General features: G+C 34.6%; 1 protein-coding gene across 3 annotated transcripts in view; it reads right to left on the reverse strand.

The window, feature by feature from the left end:
• The window catches only part of WASL (WASP like actin nucleation promoting factor), a 71,760-nt gene that overhangs the window by 6,770 nt on the left and 40,268 nt on the right, over positions 1–24,722 (reverse strand). Inside the window, exons 2-11 of one of the 3 annotated variants that reach the window (XM_058426316.1) lie at positions 24,350–24,484; positions 22,009–22,095; positions 21,548–21,644; positions 19,900–19,923; positions 12,141–12,309; positions 11,393–11,435; positions 9,999–10,152; positions 7,662–8,182; positions 6,238–6,284; positions 4,380–4,488 (exon numbers count right to left, since the gene is read on the reverse strand). In XM_058426316.1, coding sequence (XP_058282299.1) covers positions 4,422–4,488; positions 6,238–6,284; positions 7,662–8,182; positions 9,999–10,152; positions 11,393–11,435; positions 12,141–12,309; positions 19,900–19,923; positions 21,548–21,644; positions 22,009–22,095; positions 24,350–24,484 — 1,344 coding nt within the window. In that variant the 3' untranslated portion in view covers positions 4,380–4,421. The other 2 variants (XM_058426313.1, XM_058426321.1) reach the window with 2 other exon arrangements.

Here is a 24,722-nt window from a genome sequence, read left to right on the forward strand (position 1 = left end):
GCTGCTCCATCTCAATAAATGGCATCACCATCCTGTCACATAATCAGGCCAAAAACCTAGAAATTATTATTACTTCCTCCTTTTTCATGATCCAATTACCAAGCCTGCTCTTTTTCACCTCTTTCACTGCTACTCTCCACACCACCATCACATCCTGCTTGGATTATTGCAACTCTAGAGTCTATTTGACTCAGAGCAAATGGAGTGATATTATTTAAATTCCAAGTTTAAAAAATATGTTGCTACCCTTCTTAAAGTCCTCCTGCAGCTACCACTGCTATTTGAATGAAATCTGATGTTACCTCCCTCCACAAGACTTACATGATTTGCCCAGTTATTGTCTCTCTCTCTCCCCAAACTTTTCTCATAATGTACTCTCCCTTCAAGTCACTCTCTCTAGTAAGATGGTCTCCTTTCTGTCCCTTAAACTTACCAATCTTATTCTGGCTTTAGAACTTCTGCAGTAGCTATTTCTTCTGTTAAACTGAATCTTTTCATCATTCAGAAACCATTCAAAAACTGCTTCCTCAGAGAGGCCTTTCCTGATCATCATATGTAAAGTATAGCCCTTCCCCATAATCAGTAACTGCCTATCCCATTTTATTTTCCTCATATCACTTGCTAATATCTAAAATTATTGTACTTTATCTATTAAGCTCCATGACAGCAGGGATCTTGCCTATATTATTTTTCACTGTATCCTCAACACCAAAACAGCACTACACATCAGCTGTTCAATAAATATTTGTTGAAGGAATATTTAGATATCATCAGATTTTATAAGCATACTTCTATATTATACTGACTTTCCATATTTAACCTCTTTATATACCTATATATAAAATATGTATAAATATATATACCTATATATAAACATAAACACATATACCTATATATAAATATATAAATACATATAAATATGTATATAAATATATATATAGGACCCATGAAGGCCAAGTATATAAAGTGGGACAGCAGATGAGTAATTGTACTTGATAATGATAAACAGCCAGTAAGACTACGTGAAATATGTGTGGGTTACATGTACAGAACACAGAACAATCTTTTTCTTCTATTTTTCTCATGTAAAATTGATTGTGTGAAGGTAGTATTTGAAGAAGTACTGGAGCTCTAGTATTAGAACTTGAAAATTAACAGAAGCCCAAGAGAGGCAATGTTATCTTCTCTTAGCCCTAAATTAAGTTGTTACTTTTAAAACAATAATTATTTATTATTTATTTATTTAAGTCTGATGGTCAGCTCTAAATTGTCACAGAATTTATTTGGAAAGTTCAATTGAGTCTTGTTAATTTCTGTTTACTTTTCTAGCAAGGGAAATAATTTGCTACCAGATTTTGCTAGACATGCTTCACAAAATTTACCTGGATGAAAAGCATCAAAGACACCTGACTATGCTGGCATTGCAGAGTGACAAAAGACAGAAACTTATCAGTATCTATGGTGAAGAGGAAGAAGTAGCTAATAATTCCATCATCAGGTACGACCACAGAAATACTAATAGTTAAAATAAATGGGTCTGAAAATAAGTAAAAACCAACCTATATTTTCATTATATTAGCATGACTGTTATATATTATTTAAAAAAAACACTTATTGTAGGGAAATATTTAGCAGAACTCACAGATACCAGCATAGAATAAATGCTTTTTCAGAATCATGTAGTTCACAGAAGCCTTACATTTCTTTATGAATGAATGAAGACCTTTCTTTATCCCTTCCTAGCAAACAACCTCTAAACAAAGCTTGAAATTTTTAGATCTCATTCCTGTGACATCACTATGACATAAAAAATTCAGGCAGTTTACCTCATCTGTGAGGATTAGGGCTAAGAATTTAGGTAATTTTCACTGTTTTTAGAATTTGCTAAAGAAGACTATACCATAGACATAACCATAACTTTAAATGCCATGTGTCTATGTATATCCTATTGACATGCAATTTAACAATTCAGACCTCTCCTGACTTCCAGACTCATAACCAAATGCCTATTCCACATCTATAGTTGAATTAATAGGTATCTCAAATTTAATATGTAAAACCAAACTCCTAATCTTCCCTCTCAAACTTTTTCTTCCTAAGTCTTTCCCTTTTCCAGTTGTTCAAGTCAAAAACCTTGAACAGGCTGGGCGTGGTGGCTCACGCTTGTAATCCCAGCACTTTGGGAGGCCGAGGCGGGCGGATCATGAGGTCAGGAGATCGAGACCACAGTGAAACCCCGTCTCTACAAAAAATACAAAAAATTAGCCGGGCGTGGTGGCGGGCGCCTGTAGTCCCAGCTACTCGGAGAGGCTGAGGCAGGAGAATGGCATGAACCCGGGAGGCGGAGCTTGCAGTGAGCCGAGATTGTGCCACTGCACTCCAGCCTGGGCGACAGAGCGAGACTCCGTCTCAAAAAAAAAAAAAAAAAAACCTTGAACAACTGTGCAAGAGTCATCTTGCAAGAGTCATCTTGCACTCTTCTTTTTCTTCAACCTTCACTTTCAAACCATCATCAAACCCAGTGATCTCCACATTCAAAATATAACTAATATTTAACCACTTCTCATTGGTGCTATAAACCTGGTTCAAGCCTCCATCACCTCTTGCTTGGATCATTACTACACCTCTGCTAAAAACCCTCCAATGGCTTCCCATCACATTCAGAATAAAAGATAGTGCACTTTCAGGGGTCTCCAAAGCCTTACCACTGGCCTCATACTACTTCTTGTATTTCATTCCTTACTATTCTTTCCCTCCCTCCCTTGCAAGCTCCCTGATCTCCTCATTGTTTCTCAACCTCACAGACTTTACATTTTCTGTTCTTTTCATCGGATACACTTTCCCTAGTTTCTACATGGTTCACTTCCTGAACTGCTGGTCTTTTCTCAAATGTCACCTCAGTTAGGCTTTATTGTCGCTTATCATCCTTTATCATTTCAAAATGAACCTCTCTCTCAACAGTCTGCTCCTATTTCCCTTTTCTGTTAAGACTTTTGTCCTTAGTTCATGTCACCATTTAACATACTATATGTTTTTCTAGTTTGCTTTGTTTATTGCTTGTCTCTCTCTCTCTCTCATTAGACCTAATGCATGTCAATGAAGGCAGGGACTTTTTTTTTTGTTGTTAAAATTTTATTATTATTCCACAATAAATATTTACCTCTATCTCTGTAATGGAGGGTAGGTACAAATATGCCTATTTAAGGAAAACAAACATTGCTCAAGGATCTTAAAACATGCACATCCTTACAGAGAAACAAAAGGAAGGTAACATTTATTGGGCACCTACTATGTGCTAGGCAATCTGCTGATTAGTGACATACTATTTAATTCTCACATCTATACGCTTCGTGAGTTCTCTGAATGTAACAAACAAGAAACTGAGGCTCACAGAGATTAAATAAATCTAATAAGAAGAAAGATCTGATTCTAGCACATCATGTTGGAAAAGCTATTTAGCAAACCGCAACTACTCCAATCAGCAAAACTCACATTCTTGTTCTTTCTTTAAAGCAATATTCATTTATATGGTGGTATGTATATGTTTAATAATAACCTCAGAATAGGTACTGGTTTGTTCAAATCAACCTTTTAGAAAATGAAAAAGAAAGGTTTAAAAAAAGTTAGTATTCTTTAGCAAACTCTAGAAACAGTAAAAATTACTTAAATTCTTAGCCCTAATCCTCACAGATGAGGTAAATGGCCCAATTTATTTTTATTTTTATTATTTATTTATTTTATTTTTGAGACAAAGTTTTGCTCTTGTGGCCCAGGTTGGAGTGCAATGGTGCGATCTTGGCTCACCACAACCTCTGCCTCCCAGGTTCAAGCAATTCTCCTGCCTCAGCCTCGCGAGTAGCTGGAATTACAGGCATGCGCCACCACGCCGGCTAATTTTTTTGTATTTTTAGTAGAGATGGAGTGTCTCCATGTTGGCCAGGCTGGTCTCGAACTCCCGACCTCAGGTGATCCACCCACCTCGGCCTCCCAAAGTGCTGGGATTACATGTGTGAGTCACCGTACCCGGCCCTGAATTGTTTATGTCACAGTAATGTCACAGGAATGAGATCTAAAAATCTCAAGCTTTGTTTAAAGGTTGTTTGCTAGGTAGTCTATTAGCATTTCCTGATATAGGAAACAAAACTGTCAATATTCCCAAAGCTGTTCTTTCAATTTATGGCTATGGCTGTGGTGGTGTTGCATTTGTTAAGTCTCAGAGAGACTAGTCACAGATGTGACAACTTTTTAAAATATACCCTAGAGCCCACATCAGTAGTTACTCAATTAGCAGAGAGAAAGCTAGCAAAGACAGAAATAAAAATAACAGAACGTCAAACATTCAAATTTATTAAACACACACGCGCACACACTCTCTCTACCTGAAGAATGAATGGCTTTGCTCCTTTTCTGCATCACTTCCATTAATGCACCCACAATTCCTGAAGTGGGTGCAGGTGTTGGTGGTGTAGACTCTTGGCCATCAGACACCTTGGAAAACAAAGTTAGCAAAACTCAGTAATAAATCCTTAGCAAAGAATCTTTGTCTCCAGAAAGTCCTACTGTCTTAGAATCACTTCTTACTGTAAAAGACAAAAAAGGTATCAAACTGGCAAGTGCAGGACAAGATTAAATTAACAAGAAACAAACTGCTGCCTTAAAGATATTATTTAAAAATATTTCCTTTCCATCTTCATGTATAAGCCAACAATACATTTCCAAATCTATGTTTATGTTCAGATAACAAACCCTCTCCTGAATAATACTTGCTGGGTTACTTCTGTTTATTCCAGCACACACAGACTTAGGTGATCAACTTTAAAGCTATTATCAAGGGACTTCATGTTATAAACAGAGGGTAATATTTAGACTCCAGAGTTGTTATGTGGGAAGCACACTGAAGATACTGAAAAACAACGGTAGAAACTTATTTGTCTATAAAAATTCAGCTTTACACCTTTATGTTATATTTATACCTTCAAAATGAACCTCTTTTCTCATAGTATATAATTTCTTTTTAAGGAGATTGAGTTGAGCAACTTTCAAAATGTACCTGCCTCACTAGGCAAGTAACAATCCCTAACTGAAGTAATTCCATCTGTGCTAAAGTGCATTCAGGAAAAAAAAAAAAAATTATAATTAAAGATGAAACAGCACAGCTGTACTAAATGATTACCTATGTTTTAATACATACATATATATAATATATATTTTTGAAATTCTTAATCATTTCCCAAAGACAATTATTTTATTAAGACAAACTTTCCATTTTGATCTGTACGATTCTTCTTCTAATACTCCTTGTTCTTTCTGGAGTAAACACCTTTTTTAAAAAAATTCAAAGTGGTTCCCCCTAAGATACAGATTCATTCCTTAGTATTTTGGCTTTAAACATTATGTATTAACTATTTCCAGTATAGAAGTATCACAAATGAAGAAAGATAACAGAGTTTCAGAGCTTTGTATTTCTGCACAAGGCTCTCAAGGAGGTACAACAGCGGTAGGGACATTTAGACTACCTTTAAGCAATGTGATAATGTAAAGCAGAGAGCACAAAGCAGAAGTGAGCACACTCTCATCAAACACATTTTTTGAAGTGCTTACTTGAACAAGGTACTATTTGAGGTACTGAAATCATGGAATTCAAAAATATATGTGAGTATTTAATACCTCCTACTAGCTCTTTAATCTATGGTTTTATGTTAATCATATTCATCACAGAATAAATTGATGATTTACTCAAAAAATTTAAAGAAACATAGACATAGAAATTTCAACCACAAAATGGTTTTTTTAGAAAAACAATGAACCCAGATTACATGTATAACATGCCAATAGTTCACTGATTATGCACTCTATGATTGCAATAAATGCAATCAAAAGGAAAGTGATTATTTAGGATAAAAATGGCCCCCATCCAACACTTAGAATAGAAAATATGGAAAGAAATGGAGTATTGGCATGGGACAAAGTTATGCAGAAAGTAAACAAATTTAACTCTTACAACTTTTTAAAATAAATGAGGATACAACTTTATTCATTAAAAATTTAAAATCACCTTATTATAGCTAAATGAGAGAAAGAAACAAAAGTTGGTTTGTGAAAAGGAAATAGAAAAGGGAAAACAAAAAGGTGGGTTAGGAGTGAGAGTTACGGGAATGAGAATGACACAGGAACTAGCAGAAATTCCAAGGTAAAAGCTGGGCTGTGGTCATTTTGACATTAATTCTCCCCACTAACCACTCTTTAAAGTTCTTCAACTGCTCTTGACAGGCCTTTGGTCTGATCTAAATGGGGAAAGAGAACAGAGATGATTGTTCATAGGTTTAAGTGTCATCCTGAATACATGTAAAGACCTAGATATATTTTAAAGATCAGAGTCTTCTTAAATCTATGCTAACGTTTACATGTTTTCATTCAATTAGTTGTGCTTCCTATCTATTACTCTCCTTTTAGACAGTTTCTGAGATCTAGAAAGTTACTTTAATTCCTATACTGGGAAATAATTATCAATTAAAACATCCTCTGTCATCTCCATTTACTTCACAGAAAAACTGTATCATCCATGACCTGCCTGAAGTCCTGGAGAACATGTTATAAAAGGCTCCAAAAGAAGTATGTAAATGTAGACAGGTTAGGTTCTAGGACAGGAGTCAGCAAACTAGAGCTCATGGGCCAAATCTGGCCTGTTCTTGGATTTTTTTTTTTAAACTATCTAAAAACTAAGCTTGATTTTTACATTTTTAAATGGCTGAAAGAAAATGAGTATTTTTGATATGTGAAAGTTATATAAAATTCAAATTTCAGTGTCCAAATACAGTTTTATAGAACACAAGAATGTCCATTCATTTATGTATTGTCTGTGGTGCTTCTGTGGTAAAACAGCAAAGCTAAGTGGTCACAAGAGGCCATATTGCCTATATAAGCCTAAAATTTTACTACCTGATCCTTTATAGAAAAATGTTTGCTGAACTCTAGAAGATTAAATGACCTGTAAGATTAAATGATTACCTCATCCAAATCAGATAATCCTAAATATATTTGCCATCACTGTCAGAAATTCTATTACAACTCTTTCCATTTTTTTTAGTCTGATTCTCTACTAATCTAAATTTTAGAACGTGAAAACTTTGGAACATGATTTAATTTTCATAAAGCTACCGGTTTAGATTTCCTAAGGTGATCGCAATTGGTTTCAAGTAGGGCTATTTTTAATTCTCATAGCTTAATAAGGATTTTTCTTTAAAGTACCTTTTATTTGAAAGCAAAGTCTAGAACAATGAATTGCAAACATCCTGTAAAATTCCATTCATATGAAGTTCTAGAATAGGTAAAACTAATCTATGGTGATTAGATCAGTGATTGTTTATGGAAAAATTAACTGGGAAGAGGTATGAGAAAACCTTCTGGGGTGATAGAAATACCCTACATTTGGATATAGAGATATGGGTTACATGGCTACAGAGATGTATCAAAGCTGAATTAAAAATTTGTGCATGTCATTGCATGTAAAAGTATTTTTAAATTTATAGGGTTAAGAATGAATTAGCAAGAGAAAAAAAAGAATACACTTTTCAAAAATGTCTTTCAATAAATTACTTTAAAATTCCATTATGATAGAGAATCTAAAATGAAAAAAAAAAAAAAAAAAAAAGCTTACTTACAGACTTTAGTTGGATACCCTGTCGTATCTGGTCTAACAGTGCATCTCGTCCAGAGCAGGACACTGGCCGACTGTTCTGCTCCACTTTTTTTAGCTGAGCACCCTCTCTAATTTGATCTAAAAGAGCTGCTTTGTTTCCTGCAGTAGTTGGAACCTGATGGTCCCCATCAGAAGGCAGGCCAGCGGGGGGCGGTGGCCCAGGTGGAGGTGGAGGTGGAGGCGGTGGGGGTGGTGCCACTGGCCCTACCCCCAACACAGATGGAGGTGGTGGTGGAGGCCCTGAAGGTGCTGAGGAGGGAAGGGCTGGAGGTGGAGGAGGGTACATCCTATTTGGTGGTGGTGGAGGGACTGCTACACTTGGCCTGGAAGGAGGCGGTGGTGGAGGTGCAGCTGTGGGAGCTCTTGAAGGTGGTGGGGGAGGAGCGCCTCTTCCCCTGGCAGGAGGAGGAGGAGGACCTGAGTTGTGTGGAGGGGGAGGAGGAGGAGGTGGCCCTCCCCTTGATGGTGGTGGAGGTGGTGGTGCTGAAATGCAAACAGAAAAAAAGGCATGCTTTTTTCTTCTCATAAACATCATATTGAAAAGTAATTCATTTTAACATGTATAAAAATCAAATAATATCAAAAAAGGGTCTCATCTTTGCATTTTATTTTACAAAGATACCTGAGCACAGATGATATCTCACAATTTTTTTTGAGAATTGTCAGCCTAAAGATCACTTTCTTATTGGTTCTTAAAAAAATATGAGCTAAAACAGAACCAGTTCTGAAAGTAAGGGGAATAAACATTTTCTACTTTACAAAATAGTAACAAAATATATCAATGAAATTAAACATTTTGTTAATTAGCATTATTTTACATTTTAATAAAAACAAATACCTTCCCTCTTTAAAAAAGAATCAAGTACACTTGTTTTTTTTAAATAAAATCAATTCACATTCAGAATTATAGTGTAGCATAGCTTAATAGAATTCATTCATATTAATCTGCACTAAGGCCCAAATATAATGCTTTTCTTTCAAAATGTAAGACTTTGTCATTTAATTCACATTTGTACTTTTATAGTATAATGTCTGTATCTCTAAAAATTGCCTGCAATTCTAGTAATGGCATTATGGGAGGCTGGTTGCTTCATTGACATGCTCAATTACTTATTCCAGAGACATGAACTGGTTACTAAGAAATTAACTGAGAATTTCTATACACTGCAAAATTAAAGTTATCAACAAAAATTACTATTATTCTAGTAGTCATGATATTAGCAGTCTTATTCTACATCAGTGAAAATGTAAGCTATAACAGAAAAATAAACTTGGCTGAGCATGGTGGCTCATGCCTGTAATCCCAGCACTTTGGGAGGCCAAAGCGGGAGGATCACTTGAGGCCAAGAGTTTGAGACCAACCTGGCTAACATGGGAAAACCCCATTTCTATTAAAAATATAAAAATTAGCAGGGTGTAGTGGTGCATGCCTGTAATCTCAGTTACTTGGGTGGCTGAGGCATGAGAATCCTTTACATCTAAATATCCTGAGACCAGTACTGGCATAATAATGTTTATGAACTATATAAGTCAATCTATCAATCAAAGTTTAAATGAACACTGGCAATAAAAAAGACATAAGTAAACCAAATGCCTAATTTAAAATGATAGTTAAGTTCTTCAGAAGAATGTTTTAACCAGAGCTTTTGCTTAACTACAATATTATCAGTATGCAAAAGCCAGCAAGAAGAAAAGAAAGCAGTCCTAATAAGGTAGCAAAGAGATGACTGTTATATTGGAAAATTTAGAGTATTTTATTTGCATTTTACTGTGATAATTATTAAGACAAAACTGAAATACGAGGTCCTTTAAAATAAATATCAAATCTTAAAAGGTTATAAATTGTGCTCTCAGGTACAAAAGAAAATTTTATACTTTATCCAAGAAAAAGGATTTGTATTTCAAAATAGAAAGTTTACATTATTTACATTCTGAAAATACATGTATTACTAATTAAAAAGTGATTATATTTAAATTACTACTTCTGAATTACAATAAAATCTGGTTTATAGGATTCCTTAAGTAAAACATTTAGGCAACTATAAGTTTTTACTTTAAAATAGAATAGCTGGAAGATTTTGTATGGATTTTTATGAATAAAGACTTAATAAAACCTTGTAAAGTTTTTTAGTTATAATAAAATAATGTTAAGACATAGTGTGATGGGCCACATTAGTTGTCCATAAACTTCAACATTCTGCTGAAGGAAGGGTTCACATGTATGAATGTAACTGCTTTCCATGAAACTGACCTCAAAAGATTAAAACAAAACAGAATGCTGAATAGAGATAAAAGTTACCTTGCCTTCGCAGTTCATTTTTAACAGCTTCAACACCTCCTGTTTTTTCAATAAAGTCATATATAACTTTTGATGTTTCTCTGTCTTTAAGTTGTGCCTCTGAGATTCCACACATATCGAAAAGATTCTTCAATTCTGGATCCAAATTATTCAGCTACAAAAGAAAGTAACTGCTAACTATAAAAATATATCCCAATTAAAAAAAAAACATAATTTTAAGTCTCACCTGTGTCCTTCTGAAATTATTTTGCCTAAACTTTTAACATGCTTATATTACTTATATGCTAACTCAAATATTTTATTTAAAAAAAACTGGATAGATTCCCTATTTTCTTATTGTTCCTTTTCGTTCCCTGCCTTCAAAAAGAGGGCATCTCATTTAGATTTCTGTTAGCCTATTCATGATTCAGACATCTCCAATGCTCATTTATTCTACCTTGTCCTAAGTAAGTATGTAAAAATCAGGAATAAACACAAAAAAAGTAAATTAATTTGAAAATCTGAGAACAAGGATCTTCCTGTAATCCCAAGCACCTTGCACAATGCCCAGCACAAAGAGGTGCTCAGTATGTTTGTAGGGTTAACACTGTAGCTATAACAAAAATAACCAAAAAGATTTTTTACTCCAATCACAAGTAGTATCTCTTTAAAATAATGTATCCAAACTCTGATTAATTTTTTTTTTTTTTTTTTGAGACGGAGTCTCGCTCTGTCCCCCAGGCTGGAGTGCAGTGGCGCGATCTCTGCTCACTGCAAGCTCCGCCTCCCGGGTTCATGCCATTCTCCTGCCTCAGCCTCTCCGAGTAGCTGGGACTACAGGCGCCCGCCACCACGCCCGGCTAATTTTTTTGTATTTTTAGTAGAGACGGGGTTTCACCGTGGTCTCGATCTCCTGACCTCGTGATCCGCCCGCCTCGGCCTCCCAAAGTGCTGGGATTACAAGCGTGAGCCACCGCGCCCGGCTGCAGTTTCACAGTGCTATAAAACAACGGCAAAACTGCCAAAAAGAACAGGAGAATATAAAGATCTAGAGAATTCAACAACTGAATATTCAGAATTTGATTATACTACTTTCTAGTAATTTGGTATACATTCCCCTGAAATTATCACTTGGTAGAAATGATTTTCTTCTCTTGGCTTTCAAAGCACAAGGATTTTATTTATACAGTGTATAAAGCCAAGGTACACAAAATCTTAGTCTATGTCTTCAGAGACTTAGCCATGAATGACAGAACAATAATATGGTTTTAAACCTCAGTCGTATACATACATAAAACACAAGCACATTCAAATAGACACTAGAAACCACAAAAATGATAAAAAAAATAAAAATCTAAAATAGGCCAATACATTTCCACAGAGTTATAACGTATATGACTTGAAAACATACTTACATCAAAGCCTGTATTTGGATCCCAACCAACATGTCCAATGTGCCTAAAGTAGAAAATAGAAAAAAAATAGAAAAACAAAATGCATAAAGGGCATTATAAACACAATATATATGAAATCCAATCTACATTTGGCTTTGAAATTTTGGCCTGAACTAACAGTTCTCACAGACATAACCATATTGTGATAAAAACTATGTACAAGGAGTCAGAAGAACAGGATTCTAGCCCTGACTCTGCTACTAACTGAAACTTAAAAATTTTGTACAATCTCTCTGAGCATCGATTTCCTTAATTGTCAAATTAGCATAAGAGTCCAAGCATTATATATATGACGGGATAGGGGTTTCATGAGCTAATAAAATAATGCATATGAAAATGCTTGAAATATGTTATATAAATACCAAAGGGTTTTACTGCCCCTAGGCAGTATCTGTAAACAATTTCTAAATGCTATTTTTAGAGCAAAGTGAGAAATCATTTTTATGTCCAATAATTAAAGAAACAACTTTATCTAATTTTTCTTTTCTCATAGTTGAAAAAGTAAATAAACTGTAAGATTCCAAGAACGTCTATTGAGCAGCTGCCTTAAAAAAAAAAAAAAACGCCAATAAAGTGCATAGTTAAGATGGTATCCAAGTGATGAATGTACACACCCTCCCGAAAAGAAAATTTTCTAATAAGTTAAAAATCAAGAACAGCAATGAATAAATCAAAAGTGAAGATAAGAACAACAAAAGAACTGTCTTACTGGAAATTGCTTGGTGTTCCTATATCTGCCTTGGTTAATCTCTTCTTTTTAGCTTTTCCTTTCTTCTTTTCTTTGGTATGGGAGATGTTGTTGACTTGTGGACCATAAAATCTATTTGTTGTGATTTCTGGATTTTTTATATCAACTGTAGCCATGGGTAGATTAGGACCTGCAAATAAAACCAAATTATATAAAAGGGGTATAATTTAAGATAACAATGATAGACAATCATAATTTACAATTTAAATACTTTTTCTGAAATAGGATCACTTAATTATAAATTATTTATATTTTAAACTTCTACATTTTTTTCATAAAGTGCTGCCTAAATTTCTAAAACCTGTAAGTTCTTGAAGAAATTAGTGTAGATGCACTATTTCAAAGCAAACTTACATTTTTATACCATTAAATTTCATAAAGAATATGAACTTCTAGGTAGAATTTAAATATAATTAATCTCTTAAATGTTGATTATAATAGCCTCATACCCAACACATTGCTCAACAGTAAAGTGAAACATATCTTGTAACAAGGATAAAGAAAGTAAAGTATCTATTTTTGTTTTAAATTTAACAAAGAAATACAGGCTTAAGTCTTTGTTTCAACTTTATTAGTCAAGAAGAAAAAGGGTACTTAAAATTATTACTACCATTTTTTCCAAAACTGGCATACTTATGTCAAATGATATTTTCCCGACCAGCACGCATACACCTTGACTATCAGAAGTATAAGAATTTAAAAATTTAAAATGCAAAAATTCTTAAAGCACTCATCTTGTGCAAGAATCAACAGTAAAAATGCCAAAGGCATCTTTCCACATTATTAATAGTATCTTCAGAAGTGGTACTAAATGTAGCACAAAACTTGTCTTACAATTCAAAATAAAATTCTTGATCTTAAAAGTATGAAAGTCTGAATGTGGAGCATTCAAATGAAAAATTTCTTAGAAATTCAACTAAAGGGCAACACGTGTTCCTTAGAGAGCCTATTTTTATATATGGTTCTCTGACAAATCCTCCTTTGAGACCAAGTTCCTCTGAGGTGACTACATTAATGACCACTTCCAAAACATATGAAATACTATCATCGTTGTGTAGAAAAGAGTTTAACACAGCACAGTTTAGACTGCTCTTCTTAGAAAGGACCACTTGCAAGGTTGGCCCTCAGTTGACCATTTGGGAAGTTGGATTTCAAGAGGGCTCCCACTATTCCCTGATAAGGTAGGCTTATTGTGTCTAAATTGTTTGTGCTAACAATGCAGTTTATGTTGAACATCTACTTTCCTTCTGGGAGTCTGGAATCTTGGTAAGTGTAAGGCAGGGGAGACCTATGTAACTAGCCCCCAACAAAAACCCTGGGCACCAAGTGTCACGCTTTTCCTTTAGACAACATTTCACATGTTGTCACAATTCATTATTGGAGGAATTAGGTGGAACCTCTGTGAGAACTCTTGGAAACTAGTGTGTGGTTTTTTTTATGAACTTCATCCCACGTGTCTTTCCCTTTGCTGATTTTGTTTTATATGTGTTTTCACTGTAATAAATGTTTGCCATGAGTACAGCTATATATTAAGTCCTCTAAGTCCTTCAGGTGAATCACCACCTCTGAGGATGGTCTTGGGGATCCCCAACATAATCAATAAATGGCAAATAGAAATCTCAAGGCTAATGTATATTAGGTGATCCTTAAAATCCAATTTGACTGTAATTCTTTAATTATGCCCCAAACTGCCAAAGTATCCTACTTACTAAAATTATCTGGAAAAAAAAAAAGGTTTATTTACATGGGTAAATTGTACATACCCTATTTTCTCCCAACTCTACTATTAAAGATAAAATAAAACTAAAACAAATTTATGAAAGCCATGTCACCTTATCAAAAAAGTAATTAATTTGGAAAGGTATATTTTTAATATCACCAAAATTCAACTCTTTTCCCTTAATATTCAAATTCTATTTATATATAATATGTTAATAATCCTAAAGTTTTAGTTACAATTTCATTCAAAAATCCCATAGGAAGTTGCTGATATGGGTAAGAAATAGTTTTTGGGAAAAATGAGAGCTACTGAATAATATGGAAAAAATCATTAAAAGCTTTTTCAGTGCCCAGGAATAATCTGAAAAATAACTAGATCGGTAAGTAAAGGTGAGTTACGCAGTACAGAATGACCTGAAAGGCTGATTAGGATGTGAATTTTCAAATTTGCTCAGGTATCAGATTTCGGCATTTATGTAGTTGTACAAAATAAAGGACTTACTGAGAATATCCAGAATGTGGGGGCTACAGGGTTGAATTGGGGTTACACTCAGACCTTCACAGACTTATCTGGTGGTCTGCTTTTACTTCTCATTCTTCCCTTTCTGCCCTCTCGCTTATCTTTACCAGTCAGTATCAGCAACACCATCCACAATAAGGATGCTACAAATTACTTTTAGTTTCTTATCTTTATTCTTAACAAAATTTAAGAATTAAGACAGAATTAGGAGTATCAGAATTAGGTACTCCCTGGCCAGGCACAGTGGCTCACGCCTGTAATCCCAGCACTTTGGAAGGCCAAGGCGGACGGATCATGAAGTCAGGAGTTCCAGACTAGCCTGGCCAATATGGTGAAACCACGCCTCTAAAAAAATACAAAAATTAGCCGGGCATGGTGGTGCATGCCTATAATCCCTGCTACTCAGGAGGCTGAGGCAGGAGAATCACTTGAACCTGGGAGGCAGAGGTTGGAGTGAGCTGAGATTGCGCCACTGACTCCAGCCCGGGCAACAGAGCAAGACCCCATCTCAAAAAAGAAAAAAAAAAAAAAAAAAGAATTAGGCACTGTCTTCACTCATATGACTTTTCCTGAACTAAGTATTCAAATAGCAACTACAAACAATCAGACTCGCCAGTAAAATATAAAAACAGAAAACAACAAAAATATTTTCTGCCACTTTAGCTTATATAAAAGCCATCTATTATACTATAGATGACTAGCATGGAAATACAGTTGGATAAAGCTAAGTTTAATGATTTAAATTATCCAAGCTAGTACATTTTTGAAAAATCAGCTTCTTATAACCTTGATTTATAACTCACTAGAGAAAGTAATTCAGCTGTCTCTGAGGAAGATTCAAGAATGAAGATAGGAACAAAATGTAAGTGATATGTGAAACGAGTAACAATGTTTAACTCATATCATAATCAGACTGTGTGTTTCTCCTCTTCCTCTACCCAAAAATCAGGCATGAATATATTATTATGCATCAACATTATCTCTTTAAGTCATTATAGACGAATTTCATTAGTACTAGTTAATACATTAAGTAAGCCTATAAAGAAAAATCCATATAATGGAGATATATAGAAAATTAGTATTAGATGGGAAATTAAGAGTTTCTTTTCAAAATCGCCTTTCATTTTATTAATGAAAATGAAGGACAGTAAGAGTCAGGTGATCTTTATAAAGTCATATGATTAGTGACAGAAGCAAAGGTGTATTCTGGTATCTTGGTTCCTAGTCCACTACCCTTCCAATTAACTATTTTACTTTTTTTTTTTTTTTTTTTTTTTTGAGATGGAGTCTTGCTCTCTCGCCCAGGCTGGAGTGCAATGGCGCCATCTCGGCTCACTGCAACCTTCGCCTCCCGGGTTCAAGTGATTCTCCTGCCTCAGCCTCCCAGGTAGCTGGGACTACAGGTGCGTACCACTAAGCCTGGGTAATTTTTCATATTTTAGGAGAGATGGGGTTTCATCATATTAGCCAGAATGGTCTTGATCTCCTGACCTCATGATCCACCTGCCTCAGCCTCCCAAAGTGCTGGGATTATAGGCGTGAGCTACTGTGCCCAGCCAACTATTCTACCTCTTATACCTCTTACACAAAAGTCAAAGTACAAGGTGGATAACACTGCTACTTTTACAAATGCCATAATACATTCTTTGTTTACCAATTTATCAGTTTTCTTGGTCTGTGGTCCAACAATTCATTATTCAATAAATATTTACTAACAACTTACAGAATTTAGAAAAAAATGGATTTCTATACATTCAAGAGGTTAGGTACTTGGTTATTTCTGTTGACAATGGTTATTTACTTTAGAGTTTGAAGATGTTAGGAAATAAGTTTAAAATGCTATTCTAAAGCCAAATTAAGTATTTGTTTCAAGCGACACACTTAAAAAAGTGATAACCTGTTTAAGGTATAGAGCCATTTTTTAAACAACATAAAGTATATGAAAGATTTAGTAACAGATGTATGTGCTCATTTCTAGTAAAGTTTAATTATTCTATTTATGAAATTACACTTATCCTAAGAACTACTATGTAAACATATAACGAAGGCGGGCTGTTTTCCTTCTTTTTCAAAAAACAAATGACAAATTATCTCCTTCTGATTAAGGACAACTGTTGCAGGAAAAGGTTTTTAAATGTTCTTGTGAAGAGACATGTCTAGTTAATTTTAAATCTAAAAGAACTCAAGTTTCCCATTAATTACATAAGAAGCAAAGAAGCCTCACCAAGGAAAACAGCTGAAAAACAGGTGGCCTAGAGGCCTCTGATGTCAAGCAGTCACGAAGCTGAGAACTAATCATTGGAAAGCATATATGCTAAAATGTGAGACTGACCAATAAAGAAATTAGGAGTGAGGAAGATACTGAATTGCATTTTCGGAATGTATGTAAATTCTACATAAAGTATCTTTTTAATAATTAAAATGTGAAAAGATGTGGTAAACTGATAATCTAAATAAGGATCTGAGACAAAGCACCTGCATAGCTACTGGAGGACATGGTCCAGGGCCCCACTGCCACCTAGTGGTGGTGCACCAAATACAGTAAAGTAATAATGTTGCCTCTCAAACAGTGGTCTCCATTTAGTGGGGAAAGCAAGATAGTTGAATGTAAAGCAGTTTTAAAATATTACAACTTGTATTAATAATTATTTATTTCATTCTTTGTGTATTAATATATTAATTCCATATTATATGTATATTTTATAAGTATACAAATATTGGCAATACGTGCTGTTTAATTTTGTCCTTTAACAACACTATTAAAAAAAAAAAAATCCCTCCATTTATTTAATGAAAGAAGTCTGAAACCACTGAGCCAAATGATTAAAACTAAAGATTTAAAACCAATAGCCAACTCAGAGAAAGAAACTACATTTAACATTTAATTCTTTTGTTTTTGTTTTTTTTTTTTTTTTTTTTTTGAGACGAAGTCTTCCTCTTTTTGCCCAGGCTGGAGTGCAATGAATGATGTGATCTTGGCTCACTGCAACCTCCGCCTTCTGGGTTCAAGCAATTCTCCTGCCTCAGCCTCCCGAGTAGCTGGGATTACAGGCACGCGCCACCATGCCCAGCTAATTTTTGTACTTTTAATAGAGACGGGTTTCGTTATGTTGGCCAGGCTGGTCTTGAACTCCTGACCTCAGGTGATCCGCCTGCCTCAGCCTCCCAAAGTGCTGGGATTACAGGCGAGAGCCACTGCACCTGGCCTGAAACTACATTTAATTCTAAGTGGGTCTCTTAGTAGGGGTAATAAAATTATGAAACACTACTGTTACATAAGGAATTTTCAAATTCTATCTATTCATGGAAACTAGGTGCCTCTTCAGAAATTCATTTTATAAATGTTCAGCCCTCCATATTCACAGTTCCATATCCATGCATTCCACATCCATGGATTCGACCAACTGTGGATTAAAAATAAAAACAGATGGGTTCATCTGTTCCGAACATGTACAGACCATTCCTGCTATTATTCCCCAGACAATACAGTATAACAACTATTTACCCAGCATTGCTTCTCAGCCTTTTGGCTAAGATCAAATGTACCTAGCACTTACATTGTATTAGGTATTATGAGTACTCTATAGAGGATTTAAAGCATATAGGACAATCTGTAGTCATATGCAAATACTATGTCATTTGTATCGCAGACTTGAGTATCAATGAAGTTTTGTATCCATGGGGGGGATCCTGGAACTGATCCAACATGGATACATGTATTTACAACCTTAATTTTATTATTTCTACAGCATCTACACTTTAAAATATGGGGTTACTTTCCCCAAAGTGTTTTGATGACACCACTAGAAAGTCTTCTCCATTGGTTCTCAATACTGTATATACTCTCCAAATTCAAAATAATGTAACAAATTCAAAAAGGTTGAAATACTAGGCTTATATCAAGGAAAATTTCTAATACTACATCAAAAGTTCACAGATGAGCAACCTGTAACTCAGCTGCTTCTGTTTCTTTTGCCTCTGCCATGTACTAATTTATATATCCTGAGACATGATATTTACCCTGTGTCTCAGTTTTGCCTTCAAAATCATCTTGACATAACATAGTGGTTAAGGGGCCAGTCTCTAGAGTCAAATCATCTGATGCTGAATCTTGCTTCACTACTTACTAGTTATGAGACCTTGAGCAAGTTACCTGTCTGTGCCTCAGTTTCCTTATCTATAAAAGAGATAATAGGAGCTACTTCAGAAGGTTGCTGAACAGTGCCTGGCAGGTAGTAAAAGATCATTAACTAGTAGTTGCTATTATTATTGTTGTCATCATCTTCATCAGAATAACTAGTATTTATTAAGCACTATGTTAAGCTTTGATTACTTCAATCCCCATAAAAGCCCTAAAAAGTATTAATATTTCTATTCAAAAGAAAAAGTGAAACTATACAATATTTGGTACCTGTTAAGCACTACTGAAGGTAGTCAGGCATTTAAAAAATTAATAATAAGGTAAATAACCCAGAATTTAATACAGCAACGTTTGGTTCATGTTTCTGGATCAGGAAAAGAAATTTAAAGACAAAATCAAAAGGCAACATATCTGTTTAAAAGAAACAAACCCCAACAATCACCAATAGCTGTCATATATTAAGAACTTTGTATTACGTAAGTTTTCCTTGAATAATCATTCTAGGTTCTGATAAGAGGATTTGAGATATGCTTTTAAAAAGCAGCCATTTTCTCTATCATAACAAAGTGTCCTGGAGAATGGTTCTTTACCTTCATAGAGTCAGGGACCTCATTTAAATATGATTAAACCCATGGATCCTCTCTCTCCAGAGAAAAGAACATATTTAGCACACAATTGCAGGGAGTTTATGAAGTCTAGAGTAAGAATTTCTACCCCTGAGACCTTATCTTTTACATCCTGGTATTCTGCTTTTACTCTCTGGTATTCAATGTTTTTTAAAAAAATGAATTCATAATACTTCAAGTGGTCATTATCAAATTAAAGAGCATTATACGGAGCTAAATTAGTTCTAAATACACCATAACAGTAGGTGTTCATTCTGAAAGGGGCTTCATATAACACATAACCAATGTGAAATCATATTTTGAAATAAGAATGAAAGATAAATCTTAAAGTAGGAAATTAAAAAATACACTAGACGAAATGTACTGCCTCTAGGAAAAATGTTAAGGCCCGATTGTACACTTAGTCAACTGTGAATCCAGAATTAAGATATAAGTATTAGTGATCTTCACCCTATGTATTCTTTCTTCATGTTAGAAAAATATCGAAGAATATTGTTTCCTAAGTCTCATCTGTCAATCATTAATTAAAAATAGGAACACAATAAACTGTATAATTTGGTCATAGATACTAAATATTACTCATGTATGGTACATGGTTCCACAAGGATAAACATGTAAAAGATACTAAATACTACTAACGTATGGTACATGTTTCCACAAGGATTAAACTGTCATCTAAAATCTTAAAAGATTAATAATCGTCAAAAAGCTTACCATTTGGGGGATCTCGTCTTTTCTCTGTTAGAAAATAAATTAGAATAATATTATTAAATATATGTAAGACAACAGCAACATAAAAAAATTAATTCACTAAACTATCTTATTCCTAAATTGACGTATGTGTGACTAAGGAAGATTTTTCAGAAGACCCGACATTTAAGCAGAGATCTAAATAAAATAAGGAAGGGAACAATACATTCAAAGGCCCCAAGGAGGGTGCAACATGAAAGAACATCATGAAGGCTGGACTACAGTGAACAAAAGGCACAGTGAAAGGAGACCAGTAAGAAGGAAAGTCAGGGACTAGATCATGTAGGGTTCCATAGGCCACGGTTAAGGACTATAGATTTTATGTGTATATGATAGGAAGCTCTTACAGAATTTTAAATAGAGAAAGTGATATAACTTAATCTACAATTCTAAAAGTTTACTCTGGCTACTGTATAGAAAAGAGACAGTAAAAAGGACTGAGTAGCAGCAGGGACACTAGTCAGAGAGCTAGTGTGGCAGCCCAGCTGACAGATCATGGCGGCCTGGATTAGGATGGTAGCAGCAGAAATGGTAAGAAATAGTCAGACAGGACATGTTTTTGAAGGCAGAGTCAATAGGACTCTGATAGGATTTATGAGGGACCATGGTGAGCCTGAGGGATAAGATGGAACAAATGCCTTTTACTGAAACAAGGAAGATTAGTAGAAGAATAGGAACGGGTCTGAGTGGGGCTAAGGTTCAGGATACAGGACATGGATCAAATATTCTGCTCAGACGTGGTAAGTCTAAAGGCTATTCTGCCACTTGAGTACACAGAGTCTGAAGGTCAGGGAAGATGTCTCAGAACTGAAGAAAAAACTTTGAGAGTCATTGGCATACAGTTTTTGGAACTACAGAACTGGATGAAAGCACATGTTCTTTTTCCTGAAACTGATCTGCTTAAGATGATTCTGGAGAGGTTCCCCTTTCCTAGTCACCTTTCTCCACTTTACAGGAGAAAGGCCTGGTACACTGTTGTCGAATAATAGTTCCACACCAATTAATTTAAAGCTTTATACTATCCTGCATTGTTCTGTAATTGTTTTATATGTGTTTGAGTTGTCTCACACACTAAACTAAGTTCCTTATGGGTTTTATACTATATAGTATTAGGAACAAAATAGAAAGACAACGCAATGTTTACAGATCTTGTTAGCAACTCTGCTTATTTGCTTCTAAGCTTACCTAAAGTCTTTGTTTACCAAGTATAAAATACTTTTAAGACTTTACAAATAATGCTATCACAAATGCAGAATTAAAAGTCAATATATATGAAATTTTATCAACAAAAAAGGTTATTGGAATGGGCCCTTCAGTAAATCTAAAAAAAATAGTTCTCAACAAAAACATTACTTATTTTAAGGTAAGGACCACCAAATTTTTTTGTAAACAGTGAATATTTCAGGTAATAGTTTTGGCTGTGAGGACCATATAATCACTGTCATCACTATTTAACTTTGTTGTGGCAAAAAAGTAGCCAAAGACAACATGTAAACCAATGAATATAGCTAAGTTTCAGTAAACTTTTATTTACAAAAACAGGAAATGGACCACACTTGTCCCATGAGCATTAGTTTGCTGGCCCGATTTAAGTAATTAAAAAAAGTGTTACCAGATTTCCTTTGTCGACGGCCCAACAGGTCTGTAACTGCTTTTCGGAATTTTTTTGCTTCTTCTTCATTGGCAAAATTAAGAGCAACTTGACAAGTCTGAAATATTTTCATCACAAAGGGGAAACAACAGAATGTATGAATTTAGCTTTATATCATAAAAACAATGAGCAAAAGAAGTATATTTCTGAAGAATGAAAGGTTAATTTTACTAGCAGATAAGACATTATTTTATGATCTGAATAACAACACAAAAGCATGAAGAAGTTCAAGTAAAAGATGACTATTAGAGAAGTTACCTATCACAGCAGACACAAATACTAATTTGAATATTTCATCTTCAGCAAAAAAATAAAATAGTAAATTGAATTTGATCTTTCAATAAGGCTCTATAAATAATTTGGATTAGAAAAGGCAAGCAACGAAAAAAGTAAAGATGGCAATAAAGAAAAATATGACTTACATCTCCAGCAAAGGTATGAAAATATCCTCTAGGACTATTATATACAAAGTTATTGTATAGCTCTTGTTCCCACAATAGTTTCCCATCCTAGAAAAAAGTTAAAAATTAAAATAAGAACTACCAAAACATAATCTCTAGGAATGAAACAAAGAAGATGACTCATATTAAGAAAATTGTTTATATTAAAAATAACTTTTACATGCACACATGTAACATTTATAATATATAAATAGTGTCACAATCTAATCAGTAATTTCTTAAAACTGTAAACACTGGATAACGTATCTTTCACAAAACCTACATATCAAGTTCGTTTACTTCAGCTAAGATACAATCTCACTAGCCAACCATTTCCAAATTCAGTTACTTGGTCAAATACATAACCAGAATAATTACTAGGTCATCAATGTCACATGGAAGGAATAGGATACTTTTGCACATGAACTGATTACCAAAGCACAGTTCCACCAGCAATATTTAGACAACGTACTATCAAACACTGCAGGAATACTTTATGTTCTTTTCCTCAATTTTACAGATGTGGGAGGTTCAAATATACCTTCCTTGTACTGCTACTTAACCATCTTCAAATTCTTAACTTTTGCAGAGTACCTTTCTAATTATATACTAGTATAAGTAGTATTAATCATGATGCAGAAAGAGACTGATAATTAAAATGTATCAAGGTTAAACTATGGATAAGAGTGCCATGATGACTGCCATATCTATTGCCATAGTATAAAAAATATGTTGAATCTTAATACCAAAGGTGACTTATGAGTGTCCAGCAATTGGAAATAAGTGGTTAGAGAAAGATAGTCACTGCCCTATTCAGAAATGCAAGGTTCTACCTAGACAACAATTTAAAAATATGTAAAATACACTGTTCACACATTATAACCACTGCAGTGGAATTCCTTTCTTCTTAGTATGTGTATGCCATTTCTAAATAGTGCTTCTCAATGGTTATGACAAATATGTCAAAGCACTTGGAGGTTTCTTTCAAACTATGTAAACTATGCGTGTGTTCCCCACCCCCCAGAATCACTGCCATAGTAAGCCACTGCTAGTGACTACTAGTAAGCCACTGCTAGTGACAGAAGCATGTCGTATCTCTCAGCTGTCTTGGAAGCAGACGTTAAGAAGCACTAATTTAGCCCAGGACTGGTGGCTCGGGCCTGTAATCCCACCACTTTGGGAGCCTGAGGCAGGAGGATCACTTGAGTCCAGGAGTTTGAATCCAGCCTGGGCAAAACAGCAGAACCTATCTCTACAAAAAAAATACAAAAATTAGCCAGGTGTGGTAGCATGCACCTGTAGTCACAGCTACTCAGAAGGCTGAGGTGGGAAGATTGCTTGGGCCAAGGAGATGAAGGTTGCAGTAAGCTGTGCACTCCAGGCTGGGTGACAGCAAGAGCAAGACCCTGTCTCAAAACAACAACAACAACAAAAGAAGCACTAATTTACCAAATACCATAACTGAGATCTCATTTAATCTCAGTGAAATACTTCATAACAGAGCAAGATGGTTATCTGATTTTACAAATAAAGCTGAGACCAGAGGTGTAAAAATCTCTTGAATGTTATCTATCAGGTCATATTAGAGCCCAAGAGTTTAGAGGCAGTTTTAGTTTTTTTGTAATTAAAATCTCATTGCACTTATTGCCACATATAAATATTAATCACCGAGGCTTACTTACAGAAAGGTTTTTAAAAAAACGGAGACTTCGTCTTAGCAAAATATTTTTATGACAACTGTAAGAAATGAATACCTAACAAAGGGTATCCAATCTATAGCTATGTGATTTATGATTGGGGGGGAGGGATGTAAAGCTATGAAAATCTGAATATATCTATCATGAGAAACAACATAAGGAAAAATGAGTAGCAAACAGATTTTTATAGATATTGAAATGTTTTAAACCTGGGCTAAATAATAGTACATACTGAGCTAAAATATTATTTTGTTGTTCCCTGAACAGACTATGTACGCTATTCTATAATGAACAAGGTGGAATAAAAGAGTATCATTAAAAAAATATAGAGTATAGAGAAAGCCCAAGAACCAACAGGCATAATTTAAAAAAAAAAAAAAAAAGCTTTAATGCATTGTAGCAGTAGAAAGATAAAATAGGAAACTATTCACATTCTGGCTTCAGACATGTTCCCATTGGGTCATGATTTCCATATGTCAATATCTAAAAACCAAGCTTCACTCTTCTAATATTAGTTTATGTACAAATTTAAATATCACATATAGGATAAACAAATCTAAACTAAATTATAATTGATATAGAAAACCTAATCACCTAGTTTAAAGTGAAAGCAAAACAAAACTCACCTTAATGTCAAATATTCTTAAAAAATAAGATCTCTGTGGATTGTCCTTAACAAGACAAGCAACACCACTGCACTTCTTTGACCACATACAGTTCCGATCTGCTGCATATAACTGCACCACTGCTGAAGACATAGTCTGCAAAATATAAAATTTATAATCATTAGGTTCAAAATAATATGTAGATGATCATAGCTCCTGCTGACAGCTTGACTGCAACCACCCAGCTAAGCTGCTCCTAAATTCCTGATTCACAGAAACAAGGAGATAATAAACATGTATTGTTATTTTAAGCCACTAGTTTTTGAAGTAATTTCTTATGCAGTAATAAATAATATAATAATCATATAACATTACTTAAAACATTTATTGATGC

The sequence above is a fragment of the Hylobates moloch genome, unplaced genomic scaffold (assembly GCF_009828535.3).
Source record: "Hylobates moloch isolate HMO894 unplaced genomic scaffold, HMol_V3 SCAFFOLD_1, whole genome shotgun sequence".
In the NCBI taxonomy this organism is placed as follows: Eukaryota; Metazoa; Chordata; class Mammalia; order Primates; family Hylobatidae; genus Hylobates; species Hylobates moloch.